General features: G+C 42.2%; 1 protein-coding gene across 4 annotated transcripts in view; it reads right to left on the bottom strand.

The window, feature by feature from the left end:
- The window catches only part of THAP4 (THAP domain containing 4), an 87842-nt gene that overhangs the window by 48473 nt on the left and 23802 nt on the right, over nucleotides 1-15567 (bottom strand). For all 4 annotated transcript variants that reach the window (XM_034780905.1, XM_034780906.1, XM_034780904.1 and 1 more), the window contains 2 exons: nucleotides 3433-3592; nucleotides 1080-1189 (listed from right to left, as the gene is read on the bottom strand). In XM_034780905.1, coding sequence (XP_034636796.1) covers nucleotides 1080-1189; nucleotides 3433-3592 — 270 coding nt within the window. The remainder of the gene's footprint in view (nucleotides 1-1079; nucleotides 1190-3432; nucleotides 3593-15567) is intronic.

Below are 15567 nucleotides of genomic sequence, written 5' to 3' on the forward strand. Positions count from 1 at the left end.
TCAATAACATGAAAGTGCAGTTCAATAGAGAGCTAACAGAGTGCTCAACGGATGACTGCTAGGTAGTTATAGATGCAATTTGAGAAGCTGACTGGATTTTAAAATTCTTTCACTTCTAATAATTTGGGTGAAGTTCTCACCACAGCTCTGTCCCCTTTAAGCAGCCTGGGAAGGCCACTGTAAATTAGGACTGTCTAAATTATGCCAGGGGCACCTGAGCAGCCCAGGATAGAGAGGGTGCAAAGGTGGCTTAAAGCCATGGTGGGCTCTGAGTTCTGTGATGCACCCGAATAAGGCGGACTGCTGGAGTGTTGTTAACACAGGTAAGAACTTTTTTAAAAGAAATGTGACCTGTGGAAGTCTCTAAGGAGTCACCTGGCAATTAGCCAAATAACATGCTAGCTGTAATAGGAAGAGTTGCATCCTCACAATTTCCTGTTTTGAACTGGGGTGTGCGCCTACCTACACCCACAGTGGGATCTACAGTTTCCAGAACACTTGTGTTTCAAGTAGGGAGTAGTGGAGAGGAGAAGGACACTATCAAGGGAATGGAAATGTTACACCTTACATTTAACTTGGCAGGCTGCTTGTCTTCTGCTATCTTCAAGGCTCCAGACCTGTATTTGATTTTCAGTTTTTTTAGTCATCCTTTGTTTATAAAGCTGTGCATGGAAATTGGAAGGTATTTTGGGGAGCTTCATCCCCATCCAACTTATTGTTCTATTCAAAAAGAGGACACCCCCTAACCTAGCATAGGACTGGAATGGTATCCTAGTTTAGAGTCCTGTGATGCCCTTGGAGAAAACCGGGGCCTAGTTCTTCTCCCAAAGCACTACATGAGTCACTGGCAACTCATCACTCACAACAGGTTTCACAGTGCAGGAGCTCATTCATACCAGAGGTAGAAGTACTGCTTCCTGGTGCTGGATTATCAATTAAAACAGATTATAATGAAAACCTCATACAGGTCCAATAATGTTCTGAAGCATGGATGTAGGAGACTGCTGGCCCTTCTTCCCTCCCCCACAGAACCCAAATTTAAAGCAATAGTGCAAACTGGTAGGGTATCGGGCCAGTACCTGTGTTCTGGGCACTGATGAAGGCCACCTTGTTAGTGTCAGGTTTGAGGCGGATGAATCCACATTCTCTGTGCATTGGCTTCCTGGTGTCTGGATGGAAAGCATTAAACCTGTTGGGAAATCAGGATACTAAAACTACCAGATTTCTACTATGGAAGAGTAGCAAAATGCAAGGTATTCAGCCCAGTCTCATCACCAAGAGCATGATACTTTATTCAATGGTATGGTCACCAGCAGTAGCTACATTATGAATAGAAGAATACAAAAAATGTCTCCACACTATGGATGCACCAGTGGTTGGCACAGCAGTAAGGCAGCATTTCAGCAGTGGAAGTTCTAAACCTGTATAAGATATATCATGTTATGCCTAGCTAACATTTACGGAGATACTTTGCTTTTCATGCTCATGCTTGGAATTTTCCACAGCTCATCTGTCTCAATACAAGAACTTGCTGAGAGGGATCCTTGGGAATTCTGCCCTTTCATTGATTGGGGGCCACCATTTACCCTATATACTCCTCCTTACTCAATTAAATATCTGATCTTATACCATCTATCTTCCAGTTTGAAAGGCTGGCTACAAGAGCCATTAAATCATTGCTCTTCCCCACAAAGCACAAATACACCAACTTGGAGACATATGTAGTCTCCATCAGCCCCCGCAATTATGTATTCTGATCAGTCCTACTCTGGGTCTTGTGTGTAACACCACTGGGTCTGCCTGCACTTTTGATTATTAATTAAATACTGTCAGACTAGCCAAGCATACTTTTTCTACTTCTTTCCTATTTCCCATGTCACTAGATGGCATTTCCAACCCCTCATTTGTATAAATGAAATGGGGGTGGTGGGGTTTCCTCTGAGCTAATTCTTGCTAATTCTGCTCCAGGAATTCCCTACTGTGGAAAGTTTTGTGTGTTTGCAGTTGCACTCTGATCAATAATCTCCTTTGTTTATGAACATGTTACTTCTCCTGTTTGGCCTTATCTAGACACAAAAGTTGTACTGCAATAACTATACCGGTATAGTTAAAGAGGTACAATTCTCCTAATGGAATGCAGTTATACTAGTATGAATGTGCTTCTACCAGTATAGCTTATTCCTGGATGGGAAGGGCAATAAAGCTATACATGTAAGGGGCATAACTGCATGTATAACTGAATCCACATTAGGGGTTATACCAGTAAAATCATATTGGTTAAAAAAAAATCACCCCCAACCAACATATTTATATTAGTACAAAAACTGCACGTAGTCTAGGTGTGTGTGTCATCTTTTGCATCATGTTAAGAGCTTGTAATTATTCCTTTCTCTTGCAGTCAGAGCAATAACCTTTGTAATCCACACCCAAAAATAAGCAGGCAAAAAGCTTATTTTTACTAACATGAATACTGAAATGTTAGCTAAAAGATCTATCTTCCTCCAAATCTTTTTTCCTTGCACACAATTTCTTAAACCTACATGTCCAAAATGGCTAAATAATTAGCTCTTTACCCTATATGCCCTACTAAACACTTCATTTAATCACTCTACTTTTTTTCATTATCTACAATATAGACAAATTGCCAGGATTTAAATGGACAGATCTAGCAGCCTCTTCATAGCTGCTTGTGTGAGGACACATGGACTGTTTGTTAAAATTTATAGCACAAGCTCTACAGTGAAGCAGAGCAAGTAGCTCTAGGGATAATCTTATTAAAGTGCCTATCTCAGCATTAACAATATTGTCTGTCTCGTGCCTTAGGCCAGTGTAAATTTGTGGCTACATATGTACACGTACATACACACACCAAGTTTAAGTGTCTAGAAAGTTAAAAACCTACTGATATTCAAAATATAATGATTCTTTGGACCACTCTGAAATAAATCTCTCTCATGGAACCACTCTCTTGCCCAACCTCCCAAGTCCTCTGCTGCTTGGCTCTCAAAACTTTGCACTTTGTGGACCACATGGATGTGCTCTATTAACTGCTTGTGGTCCTTTGGCAACAGGTCACTAGCATGTGCACACTTAAAATTATTGTCATGCTCCCTGCCTGCCCACTTATTTCTGCATTTCCATTGAGGTGTGTAGTGATTTGTAAACGTTTAAGTGAACAGAAATGCAGATAAATGTTTAATCAAGAACAGCAATTGCCAGATTTAGGTGTGTAACCCAGGCATATGTTGCAATGGAGCTGCACAGCACCTCTAAAAATCAGGCCACCCAGTCAGATCCCATCATATCCTCTCATCTGATGGGTGAATATTTTTACTATACCACTTTTTTTTTATGTGCAGCCAGTAAACCTGTTGGGGTTTATGCACACTCCATTCAAAGGTATTGCCATGACAAACGAAGTTTTAGACTTACGAAAAGTTCAGCATGGGCTGCCCCACGTGAGAGATGCGCACCTCTTCCAGGTACTGAAAGGGCTTCATCATAGGGAAGTCACCATCTCCCGGTGGGTCTGACAGCCAGGTGCCCAGCATCCAGGACAGAGGCTCAATCACAGGGTTTAGTTGGGGGGTCTCTGTTGAGAAGGAGGAAAGAATCAGGAACTTTTGACTCAGAGAGCTGCTTAGAGTTCTCTGTCAGCTGTGTAGAGTTGGGGTGAGTTTGTTATGGAAAAGCATCTCACAGATGTTAGGATACATAATCACTGCTTCTTGCTAGATCAGTAAAAAGCAACAGAGTCCTGTGGCACCTTTAAGACTAACAGATGTATTGGAGCATAAGCTTTTGTGGGTGAATACCCACTTTGTCAGATGCATGTAATGGAAATTTCCAGAGGCAAGTATAAATATGCAGGCAAGAATCAGTCTGGAGATAACGAGGTTAGTTCAATCAGGGAGGGTGAGGTCCTCTGCTAGCAGTTGAGGTGTGAACACCAAGGGAGGAGAAACTGCTTTTGTAGTTGGCAGCCATTCACAGTCTTTGTTTAATCTTGATCTGATGGTGTCCGCACCATAACAACTCTAACTCAGGAACCGATCCATGCAACAAACCTCGATGCCAACTCTGCCCACATATCTACACCAGCAACACAATCACAGGACCTAACCTCTGGAAATTTCCATTACATGCCACAGGACTCTCTGTTGCCTTTTTTTTTTTTTTTTTTAAACAGATCCAGACTAACACGGCTACCCCTCTGATGCTAGATCAATGGCACCTTCAAAGTATGAATGGAGCTGGGAACGAAGGACAACAGTTGTGGAGAACAAGTCTGACTTAAAATCCGCCTCTTGGTCTTGCAGTTATTACAGCATGTGACTGCATGCAGAGCTCATCAACCTCAGGTTTGACAAAGAATAGGTGTATGTTCAATGGAAAACTGTGAAACTTCAGGGCTGCAAGTTAGGCACTAAAAACATATTTAGATACCTTCATTACATGGCCTAATTTTCAGAAGCGCTGAGTATGTGCACCTCCTCCTGGCTTAAGCAGGAGATTTGACTGTTCAGCATCTCAGAAAACAATCTGCCCAACATCATGTGCACAACTTCAGTCATCCAACTTTCAGAAGGTTGGCATAAGTCTCTAGTGAAGGTCAGGAAGTAGGATGCAGAGCCATTAAGGACAGTTCTGGTGGCTAGTCTAAATGCAGTGTCACAAGAGAGGACAGTCAGTGGCAGCCTTTCCAGCCACAGAATCTGATGCCACAATGTAGCTATGAACTATACATGGAAGAGGATGGGGATTTAACAGAGGAGAATGAAGGTGGTTAAAGGATCTCCTGGATATAGTATAGCTATATTCTGCAAGCGTGCTTGAAAGAGTGGTACCCTCACACCCTTGCCAAGATAAGTTCCAGCATTGATACAAAACATGGGGCTGCAAACCAGCCTATTTATAATACCTACAAAGGTTATAATTCCATTTAAAAGAGCATAGGGATGGCAAACATGAAACATAGATGACTACTGTTTTCATCAGCCCAGTATATCCCTGTTCAACAATATTTCACCTAGGCATCCAAGGGAAGCCAAAGACCCACCTCACAAACATTTTCAGTGTTCCAAGCCAAACCAAAAAATAGAATATGCATATCTGGATGAAGAATGACAAAGATATAATCAGGGCCAGCTTGTGGATGTGCAAGAGGCCAATCAAATCTTGGGCACAAACTGTTGGAAGGGACTAATGAGGCCATAATTTGCCTCCCCTCTGCTGGAAACTCACAGTGAGTTGTTTCCCCACTGCTAGACAGGAATAAGGGTTAGTTCAGAAGTTGCTTTGCTTATGCTTAAGACCGGGGCTAGGTAAAAGTCAATTAAGACACTATGGCATACAAGTTAAAGTAGAAATGGACTAGAAAGCTGCTCTGTGGGAATAGCACTATTCCATTATTACATTTATATGGAACCTTTGTCTCATGAAACAAAACCACCTTCTTTAATGAGTCATTGTGAGAGGAACAGCTTTGGTAAACAACAGTTATGCACTTTTTATTCTGTAATGTGATTTTAATAGGGTGTGCACTATAAAAAACACAAACAAAAAACAAAACAACCTCTCCCCCCCCCCCCCCCGCCCAAGAAATTAATTGAGATGTACTGACACCATTTCAGGTCCCTGAGAATGGCAAAACATTTCGTACTGATGATGCAAGTAAGAAAAGGGATACATCACCTCTACTACATCAGGGAAGACCAAAACAAATATGACTGGATATGCCCACTGCACAGTCTAGAGTGGTGACATTAAGCATTGTGAAGCCAGAGATTCAAATTCAGGAGTCACTGTAGGATGTTCCCCTCCCACACACTAGCTAAAAGAGCCCACACACTCAACCCAATGTGAGAAGAGTTTATACACCTACTGCCATCATCACCTGGCAACAAGCAGGAATGTGACACAGGTTTGGCTAGGCTGGAAGGTAGAGACTAAATTATGAAGAAAATTGATGACCTAAAAGGGTGATGTCATAGGTGAAAACTTGCTAGGCCAGTGTGAAACTCACTGTGCCTCAATCCCAAATTGCTTGTTAAAAGTACTGGGAAAGGGAGGAGAGAGAGCCCATGTTTAGAGGAGCAGACTGAAAGGTACAGGAATGATGCATCCAAGGGTGCTGAGAGAATTGGGAGGGAATGCATCCGAGGGTGGGAATGCATCCAAAGGATGGGAATACATCTGAGGGTGCTGATGGAATTGGCTGATGTGATTGCAGAGCCATTGGCCATTATCCTTGAAAACTTGTGGCGATCAGGGGAGGTGCTGGATGATTGGAAAACGGCAAATATAGTGCCCATCTTTAAAAAAGGGAAGAAGGAGAATCCAGGGAACTACAGACCGGTCAGACTCATCTCAGTCCCTGGAAAAATCAAGGAGCAGGTCCTCAAGGAAACCATTTTGAAGCACTTGGAGGAGAGGAAGGTGTTCAGGAACTGTCAACATGGATTCATCAAGGGCAAGTCATGCTTGCCCATATAGTCCTGATTGCTTTCTATGATGAGATAACTGGCTCTGTGAATATGGGGAAAGCAGTGGCCGTGATATATCTTTAGCAAATCTTTTGATATGGTCTCCCTCAGTTTTCTTGCCAGCAAGTGAAAAAAGTATGGATTGGATGAATGGACTATAAAGTGGATAGAAAGCTGACTAGATTGTCGGGCTCAATGGGTAGTGATCAACGGCTCAATGTCTAGTTGGCAGCCGGTATCAAGTGGACTACCCCAGGGATCGGTCCTGGGGCCGGTTTTGTTCAACATCTTTATTAATGATCTGGATGATGGAATGGATTGCACCTTCAGCAAGATTGCAGATGACACTAAGCTGGGGGGAGAGGTAGATATGCTGGAGGGTAGGGATAGGGTCCAGAGTGACCTAGACAAATTGGAGGATTGGGCCAAAAGAAATCTGATGAGATTCAACAAGGACAAGTACAGAGTCCTGCACTTAGGACGGAAGAATCCCATGCACTGACTGGCTAAGCAGCAGTTCTGCACAAAAGGACCTGCAGATTACAGTGGATGAGAAGCTGGATATGAGTCAGCAGTGTGCCCTTGTTGCCAAGAAGGCTAACAGCATATTGGGCTGCATTAGGAGGAGCATTGCTAGCAGACTGAGGAAAAATAATAATGATTATTCCCCTCTATTCGGCACTGGTGAGGCCACATCTGTAGTACTGTGTCCAGTTTTGGGCCCCCGACTACAGGAAGGATGTAGACAAATTGGAGAGAGTCCAGCGGAGGGCAACGAAAATGATCAGGGGGCTGGGACACATGACTTACGAGGAGAGGCTGAGGGAACTGGGCTTGTTTAGTCTGCAGAAGAGAAGAGTGAGGGGAGACCTGATAGCCTTCAATTACCTGAAGGGAGATTCCAAAGAGGATGGAACTTGGCTGTTCTCAATGGCGGCAGATGACAGAACAAGAAGCAATGGTCTCAAGTTGCAGTGGGGGAGGTCTAGGTTGGATATTAGGAAACACTATTTCACTAGGAGGGTGGTGAAGCACTGGAATGGGTTACCTAGGGAGGTGGTGGAATCTCCATCCTTAGAGGTTTTTAAGGCCCAGCTTGACAAAGCCCTGGCTGGAATGAATTAGTTGGTGTTGGTCCTGCTTTGAGCAGGGGGTTGGACTAGATGACCTCCTGTGGTCTCTTCCAACCCTAATCTTCTATGATTTTAATGAGAATTTTCCCCATTAGCATAGGATTTTCATTTCTGTCACTTGTGGGGTCTCTCTTCTTGTGGGGTCTCAACTTCTCTACCAAAAGACTGGAGGATAGCTAATGTGATGGCAATTTTTAAAAAGGGCTCTAGAGGTGATGCCGGCGATTACAGGCTGGTAAGCCTGACTTCGGTACAGGGTAAACTGTTTGAAACTATGGTAAAGAACAAAATTGTCAGATACACAGATGAACATAATTTGTTAGGGAATAGTCAAGGTGGTTTTTCTAAAGGGAAGTCATGCCTCACCAATCTACTAAAATTCTTTGAGGGGGTCAACAAGCTTGTGGACAAGGGGGATCCAGTGGATATAGTGTATTTAGATTTTCAGGAAGCCTTTGACAAGGTCCCTCACCAAAGGCTCTTAAGCAAAGTAAGCAGTCATGGGATAAGAGGGAAGGTTCTCTCATGGATTGGTAACTGGTTAAAAGACAGGAAACAAAGGGTAGGAATAAATGGTCAGTTTTCAGAATGGAGAGCGGTAAATAGTGGTGTCCCCAGGGGTCTGTACTGGGATCAGTCCTATTCAACATATTCATAAATGATCTGGAAAAAGGGGTAAACAGTGACATGGCAAAATTTGCAGATGATACAACACTCAAGATAGTTAAGTCCCGGGAAGACTGTTAAGAGCTACAAAAGGATCTCTCAAAACTGGGTGTTTGGGCAACAAAATGGCAGATGTAATTCAGTGTTGATAAATGCAAAGTAATGCACATTGGAAAATATAATCTTAACTATACACATAAAATGATGGGGTCTAAATTAGCTGTTACCACTCAAGAAAGAGATCTTGGAGTCACTGTGGATAATTCTCTGAAAACATCCACTCACCGTGCAGTGGCAGTCAAAAAAGCGAACAGAATGTTGGGAATCATTAAGAAAGGGATAGGTAACACCGGTCTACAATTTTTGAGAAGTCGTCTGCTTCAGAGATAAAATGTGCTATTTATTATGTATTTTGATGTGCTGAATTCAAATATGACAATTAAAACAACTGATTGGCTACTGTTTCTAAGATATTTAAGTTTTTACTTTTATGACTATGTATATTGTGTAGATAGTAGAATTTTAATCATAAATTGTAAACCTAGGTCTTTTCATGTGTTTATGGTTGCTTTACATGATAATATTTCACCTGTCCTGTTTATGTAACACTTTAAAAATCAGCAAAAGGGTTATATAAATAAAATTTATTATTAAACAAAAGGCAAAAAACTATTCTGTACATAGTTTAGTCCTATTCAGTGTCTACTCGGCGCTTCTTGGCATGTCTCTTGTATTCATTAAATGGAGAATCTCTTGTCACTGTCCAGCAATAGTCTGCAAGCATTGATGGGCTCCATTTGCCCTGATAACGTTTCTCCATTGTTGCAATGTCCTGGTGAAATCACTCGCCATGCTCGTCGCTCACTGCTCCTCAGTTCGGTGGAAAAAAATCTAGATGAAAGTGCAAAAAATGTATCTTTAGTGACATGTTGCAACCAAGGCTTTTGGATACCTTGAGGAGGTTTTCCACCAACAACCTGTAGTTGTCTGCCTTGTTGTTTCCGAGAAAATTTATTGCCACTAACTGGAAGGCTTTCCATGCCGTCTTTTCCTTGCCATGCAGTGCATGGTCAAATGCATCATCTCGAAGAAGTTCACGAATCTGAGGACCAACAAAGACACCTTCCTTTAGCTTAGCTTCACTTAGCCTTGGAAATTTTCCACGGAGGTACTTGAAAGCTGCTTGTGTTTTGTCAATGGCCTTGACAAAGTTCTTCATCAGACCCAGCTTGATGTGTAAGGGTGGTAACAAAATCTTCCTTGATTCAACAAGAGGTGGATGCTGAACACTTTTCCTCCCAGGCTCCAATGACTGTCGGAGTGGCCAATCTTTCTTGACGTAGTGGGAATCTCTTGCACGACTATCCCATTCACAGAGAAAAGAGCAGTACTTTGTGTATCCAGTCTGCAGACCAAGCAGGAGAGCAACAACCTTCAAATCGCCACAAAGCTGCCACTGATGTTGGTCATAGTTTATGCACCTCAAAAGTTGTTTCATGCTGTCATAGGTTTCCTTCATATGGACTGCATGACCAACTGGAATTGATGGCAAAACATTGCCATTATGCAGTAAAACAGCGTTAAGACTCGTCTTGGATGAATCAATGAACAGTCTCCACTCATCTGGATCGTGAACGATGTTGAGGGCTGCCATCACACCATCGATGTTGTTGCAGGCTACAAGATCACCTTCCATGAAGAAGAATGGGACAAGATCCTTTTGACGGTCACGGAACATGGAAACCTTAACATCGCCTGCCAGGAGATTCCACTGCTGTAATCTGGAGCCCAAGAGCTCTGCCTTACTCTTGGGTAGTTCCAAATCCCTGACAAGGTCATTCAGTTCTCCTTGTGTTATGAGGTGTGGTTCAGAGGAGGAGGATGGGAGAAAATGTGGGTCCTGTGACATTGATGGTTCAGGACCAGAAGTTTCATCCTCTTCCTTGTCTGACTCAAGTGAGAATGATTCTGGTGCATCAGGAACCGGCAGTCCTTCTCCATGGGGTACTGGGCGTATAGCTGATGGAATGTTTGGATAATGCACAGTCTACTTTTTCTTCTTTGACACACCTTTCCCAGCTGGAGGCACCATGCAGAAGTAACAATTGCTGGTATGATCTGTTGGCTCTCTCCAAATCATTTCCTTTTCCTGTTCAACCACTGGCGAAGATTTGTTGCACAAGTGTTGCAGCATATGTGTGGGGCCCCCCTCTTGTCCTGATCTCCAATTTTGCAGCCAAAATAAAGGTGATAGGCTTTCTTAACCATAGTGGCTATACTGCACTTTTGTGATGCAAAAGTCACTTCACCACAAACATAGCAGAAGTTATCTGCACTGTTCACACAAGTACGAGGCATCTCTGCTCACTTTGGCTAAACAGAAATGTGTCCCTTTGCAAAATCAAAAACTGACAAATAAGAGAGCATGATACTGTATGATTTCTAGAGCTGATATAGGGCAATTTGTTCAGCGGAGTGATGTAAGCATTGTTATGATTACATCATCCATGACTTCTAGGAATAACATGATGTAATTCATATCATGTATGACGCAATACCAGCTTCAGATTGCATCATTCATTGTTTTGCCTAAAAAGCAAGTACTGTCCACACCCAGTCATAGATTTATTCATAGATCCAGTGAAAGATGTATTTTAGTCATTTCTGGTTTAAATTGAGATCCCTTCCCTTTATAACTCACTTATCCTCCGCCATTCCCAAGTCAAGGGTTGTATATACTGACCCAATAGCATATCTTGAAAACTAGAGCCAATCAACAATTTTAAGCATCATTTTCATTCTCAGTGACCCAGAATTAGTAAAGTTTGACTACATTTATTTCAGAAGCATTTTGGCTGTAGAGCAGTGTAAGACGACAGAAAATATATTGCCTCTATATAAATCCATGGTACGCCCACATCTTGAATACTGTGTGCAGATGTGGTCACCCCATCTCAAAAAAAGATATATTGGAATTAGAAAAGGTTCAGAAAAGGACATATGAGGTGAGATTAATAAGACTGTGACTTTGCAGCTTGGAAAAAAGCCGACTAAGGAGGGATATGCAGGGTCGACGAGAGGGGGGAGGGAGAGAAGCCGGTACAAATTACTGGGGCCCGGTGGTCTGGAAGGAGGCCCAGGGCCCGGCTTCCCCCCCCCCCCCCCCCCCCCGCTGTCGGCCCTGTTTAGCCAGTCCGCCCTTGCTGGGGGGCCTGGAAATTTTTTTCACCGGGGCCCGAACCCGCTCTCAGCGGCCCTGGGGATATGATAGAGGTCTATAAAATCGTGACTGGTGTGGAGAAAGTAAATAAGGAAGTGTTATTTACTCCTTCTCATAACACAAGAACTAGGGGTCACCCAATGAAATTAATAGCAGCAGGTTTAAAACAAACAAAAGGAAGTATTTTTTCACACAACGCACACTCAACCTGTGGAACTCCTTGTCCGAGGATATTGTGAAGGCCAAGACTATAACAGGATTCAAAAAAGAACTAGATAAATTCATGGAGGACAGGTCCATCAATGGCTATTATCCAGGATGGGCAAAAATGGTGTCCCTAGCCTCTGTTTGCCAGAAGCTGGGAATGGGCGACAGGGGATGGATCACTTGATTACCTGTTCTGTTCACTCCCTCTGGGTCACCTGGTATTGGGCATTGTTGGAAGACAGGACACTGGGCTAGATGGACCTTTGGTCTAACCCAGTATGGCCGTTTTTTGTTCTCTCTCAAGTTTAGCGAGTGTTAAAACAGTTTTAAAACAAATGTAATGTTCCTAATTACATTTCATTCTCCTGAAACACACTGAGATAGAACAACAAGATATTTGTATATCAGTTTGCACTCTTCACAGCTGACAGTACTATCGATAAGGGGTTCTCAAACAGGGAAACATTAAATGTTTATATTTCACATTTTTAGATACTGACTTTTTACTTTTACAGGGAATAACATCTGCAGGTTCTCCACATTATCTGACATGTTGTAAATAAACATACACACAATCAAAAATTTGTTTAGCCTAGATACTATGGTGATGAGTGCTATAGAAAACCCTAAGATCAAAGCCCTCCACGGCAGGACAGCTTTCTAAGATCTTTTCTTTCCACCTTCTCTCTCAGTGTGCAAATTAGTGAGTCAAAAGAGTGCTGATATCCTGCCAAATAGATATTTGCCTCCTGCTCGCTGAAAGTGTATACTCCGATCCCTCCTCCCTGTTGAGTGCTCTCTTTGCACTTTGTAACAGGAAAAGACCCAGGTTTAAGTTTAACAGGGAAGCTTTGGGAACCATTGCCTCTGGTCTGCAGCATAGGCTTTTGCTCCCCACTAGTGGAGCAAGTGATATTGCAGCAATTCAAAGTCCTCTCTTCTGTGCAAAAGATCAAAGCAGGCAGTGAATTTCAGTTTTTGACTGTTTGAAAAGAGATACCTATTTTCTGAAACCGAAAAACATTAACCTGGAATACACTTTGAGCTTCACTGCTATGCAGAGGGGTTTGCAACAGAATAAGTTTAATATTTCTCTGACTCCCCTCCCCAGCATTTCTAGATCAAGAGGCAGACTGTACCTGATGGATGGAAGAAATGGCTTCAGGGAGGAATCAGGCACAAGGTGCGAGTAATTTTATTGTTCCTAATGACTATTTCTTTAAACATTTACATGCCTGGGAAGAGTACATAGCTTTTCTGGACAAGCGTCACCAACTTCTGCAGAATGTATTTATTTTTTCAATTGGGTTTCTAGCCCTTAAGTTTGTGAAAATAACTTTCCAGATGTAAACCAAGTACAAATTGAGGCAGTCACGTCTTCCTAAGTCTGCAGACAGACAGCTTTAATTGTCTTTGCTGCATCTTGGGAAAGTATCAAGTTGCAGCCCTGTGGACAGCAGTGAAACTGACAAGAATCATTCATGCATTGTGCTGCTTGGGAAAACTAGAAGCTGCTGCAAAGGCAGACAGAGGAGTCACTAATGGGGCATGAAGACTCCAAAACAGAGGCTATAACAGGGAAAAAGCAGTGGAGATCCATCCTCCTCTCAAAAGCTAGAGGCTGAGGAAAGACAGAGCAGCAGATGAACAAAACAATACAACACCCCCCCCCCCACCCGCTTGTTGTAGCTAGAAGTGAGAGAGGAGGGGCAGATATTTCATCCATCTTTGAAGCAGTCGGCAGATTCTAGGGTGGGAGGTGGAGGTGGGAGAAGCAAAAGAATACTCTTTCTCCTGAGTAGTCAGAGGAGTTTGGGGATTCAAGTTTATCAGGCACCTACTACCTCACAGAGGATTTGAAAGACAAAGCTCCTGAGTAGAGTCCAGGGACAGCATCAAGAATTTCAGCACACAAATCTTTCCCAGCAGCTGCGGCACAGGTTTATTTCTCACCTGGATGTTGCCTCTGGACGATGATGCCCTCACATCTTTTGCATCAGTCTTTTGCATCAAAGTAGGTTTAGTTCCCTGATCTCTGATAAATTTTAAGCCTTGTGTGTGAGTGGATGGAGGTAAATGAGTTGGGCTGGATGTGTAAGGGAGTAGGAGAGAGACAGAGGCTGATGGAATGAATTAGAAAAGAGATGTATGATTTTAAAAGACAGAGATTGAGAAATTGAGGGAGAGGGGGAAGAAATGGGAGAAGAAAGAAGCAACAGAAAATAGAGGCAGCAGCAGAGAACATAATATAGGGAAGTGTTATAAAGCGGTGGAGGAAAGAGAGAAAATAAGAAGCTAACTGACAATGAAAACAAAGGAGAAGGGATAAACCATGACCTATGACAGGAAGGAAAAGAAAGTGGAGTGAAGCCAGGATGGAAAAGAGGGTAGGAGAGGAGTAAGAAAGATGCAGTAAGTAGCATTTTAAACAAATGATTAAGATAGAAAGTTGATTGAGAACACCTTAGAATTAAGTACAAGTGCTTTATTCTTTTACATTGCAGAGGGAATGGCTAGCAGACTTCACTCTTCAGCTGAAGAGATGTTGGTAAATTCTTCACCCTTGCTAACAGCTTGCATTATTTGGTGACAAAACTGATTTAAAAAGCCTGGGAGTTTAGTGGAGCTGAAATAAAGTATTTCATTGGAATGTGAATTATTATATATGACTGAACTGGCTTATGCTGGTTTTCTTACCAGCTGATCTATACTATACTTTGTATAGCAAGTGAAGGCTGGAGTACTTTAAGAGGGAGGCTAACTGTCTGTGGGATCATGGTTAGGGTGAGAAGAGCTAGATGACCGTTGTGGTAGAACATAAAGTGGTGTTTGCAAAGGAAAGGGAAATGTATCTCTGGCATGCTGGGTTGTTTTGTTTTAAATATCAGTGTTAGCAATGTAATCCTTGTTTAGAGGAATCACTCTAAAGAGGTGATGAATATTTTCCTTATTATGGAGCTAAGCTTCAAGCAGGACTCTTGCAAACATTCTACCAGCTGCATTATCAAAAGGTGCCTCAAAGTACTGGGGAATGTGAATTTTAGTTTAAGGACTTTGTTGCATAGAAGAGAACTGCTAACATTCTGGATATCAGATGTGAAACACTGGGATGAAATCCATCAGTAGTATAATCCATAGAGTGTGTGATCATGTGATGCAGTAAAGACATAATAAAACCTATAAACTCACTGTCCTCTCCCAATTGCTTAACCATGACATGCATAGTCGTGGTGAAATAGACCAGAAAAAGCCAGGAGAAGATAAAATGCTCAGTCTTTTAGCCCCACTCACTCCAACTAGTCAGGGTAATTAACTAGTGGAACAACTTAGCAAGGGTCATGGTTGATTCTCCATCACTGGCAATTTTAAAATCAAGACTGGATGTCTCTTCTAAAAGATCTGCTCGAGGAATTATTTTGGGAAGTTGTATGGCCTGTGTTATACAGATCAGACTAGAGTAACACAATGGTCCCTTCTGAACTTGGAATCTGTGAAAACCATGTCCACTGAAAAAATTAAAGATGCGTGCATGCATGCATGCTGTGACGTTGTGCAGTCTATATGGTTTTATAAAAACTTGATAATAAGTCAATATAATGTAACTGAGATAGTTTTAGAGAAAATACGGTAATAAGTGAATGTAAGTAACTGGGGTATGCCTCATGCAAAAGGTCTCTTGTAAGGTATCATTACAAAGCTTATAATCTACTGAGTATGATCATCTGATTTGTATAAATGTACCACTCTTGTATCTAAAACTAGAAATATAAAATGTAACTCTGAGGGCCTATTGTAATTGTGTAAAGTGTGGACCATTAATAATGGTTTGGAATCTTGATGACTCCCATTGTCTGCA

The sequence above is a fragment of the Trachemys scripta genome, chromosome 9 (genome assembly GCF_013100865.1).
Source record: "Trachemys scripta elegans isolate TJP31775 chromosome 9, CAS_Tse_1.0, whole genome shotgun sequence".
NCBI lineage: Eukaryota > Metazoa > Chordata > Testudines > Emydidae > Trachemys > Trachemys scripta.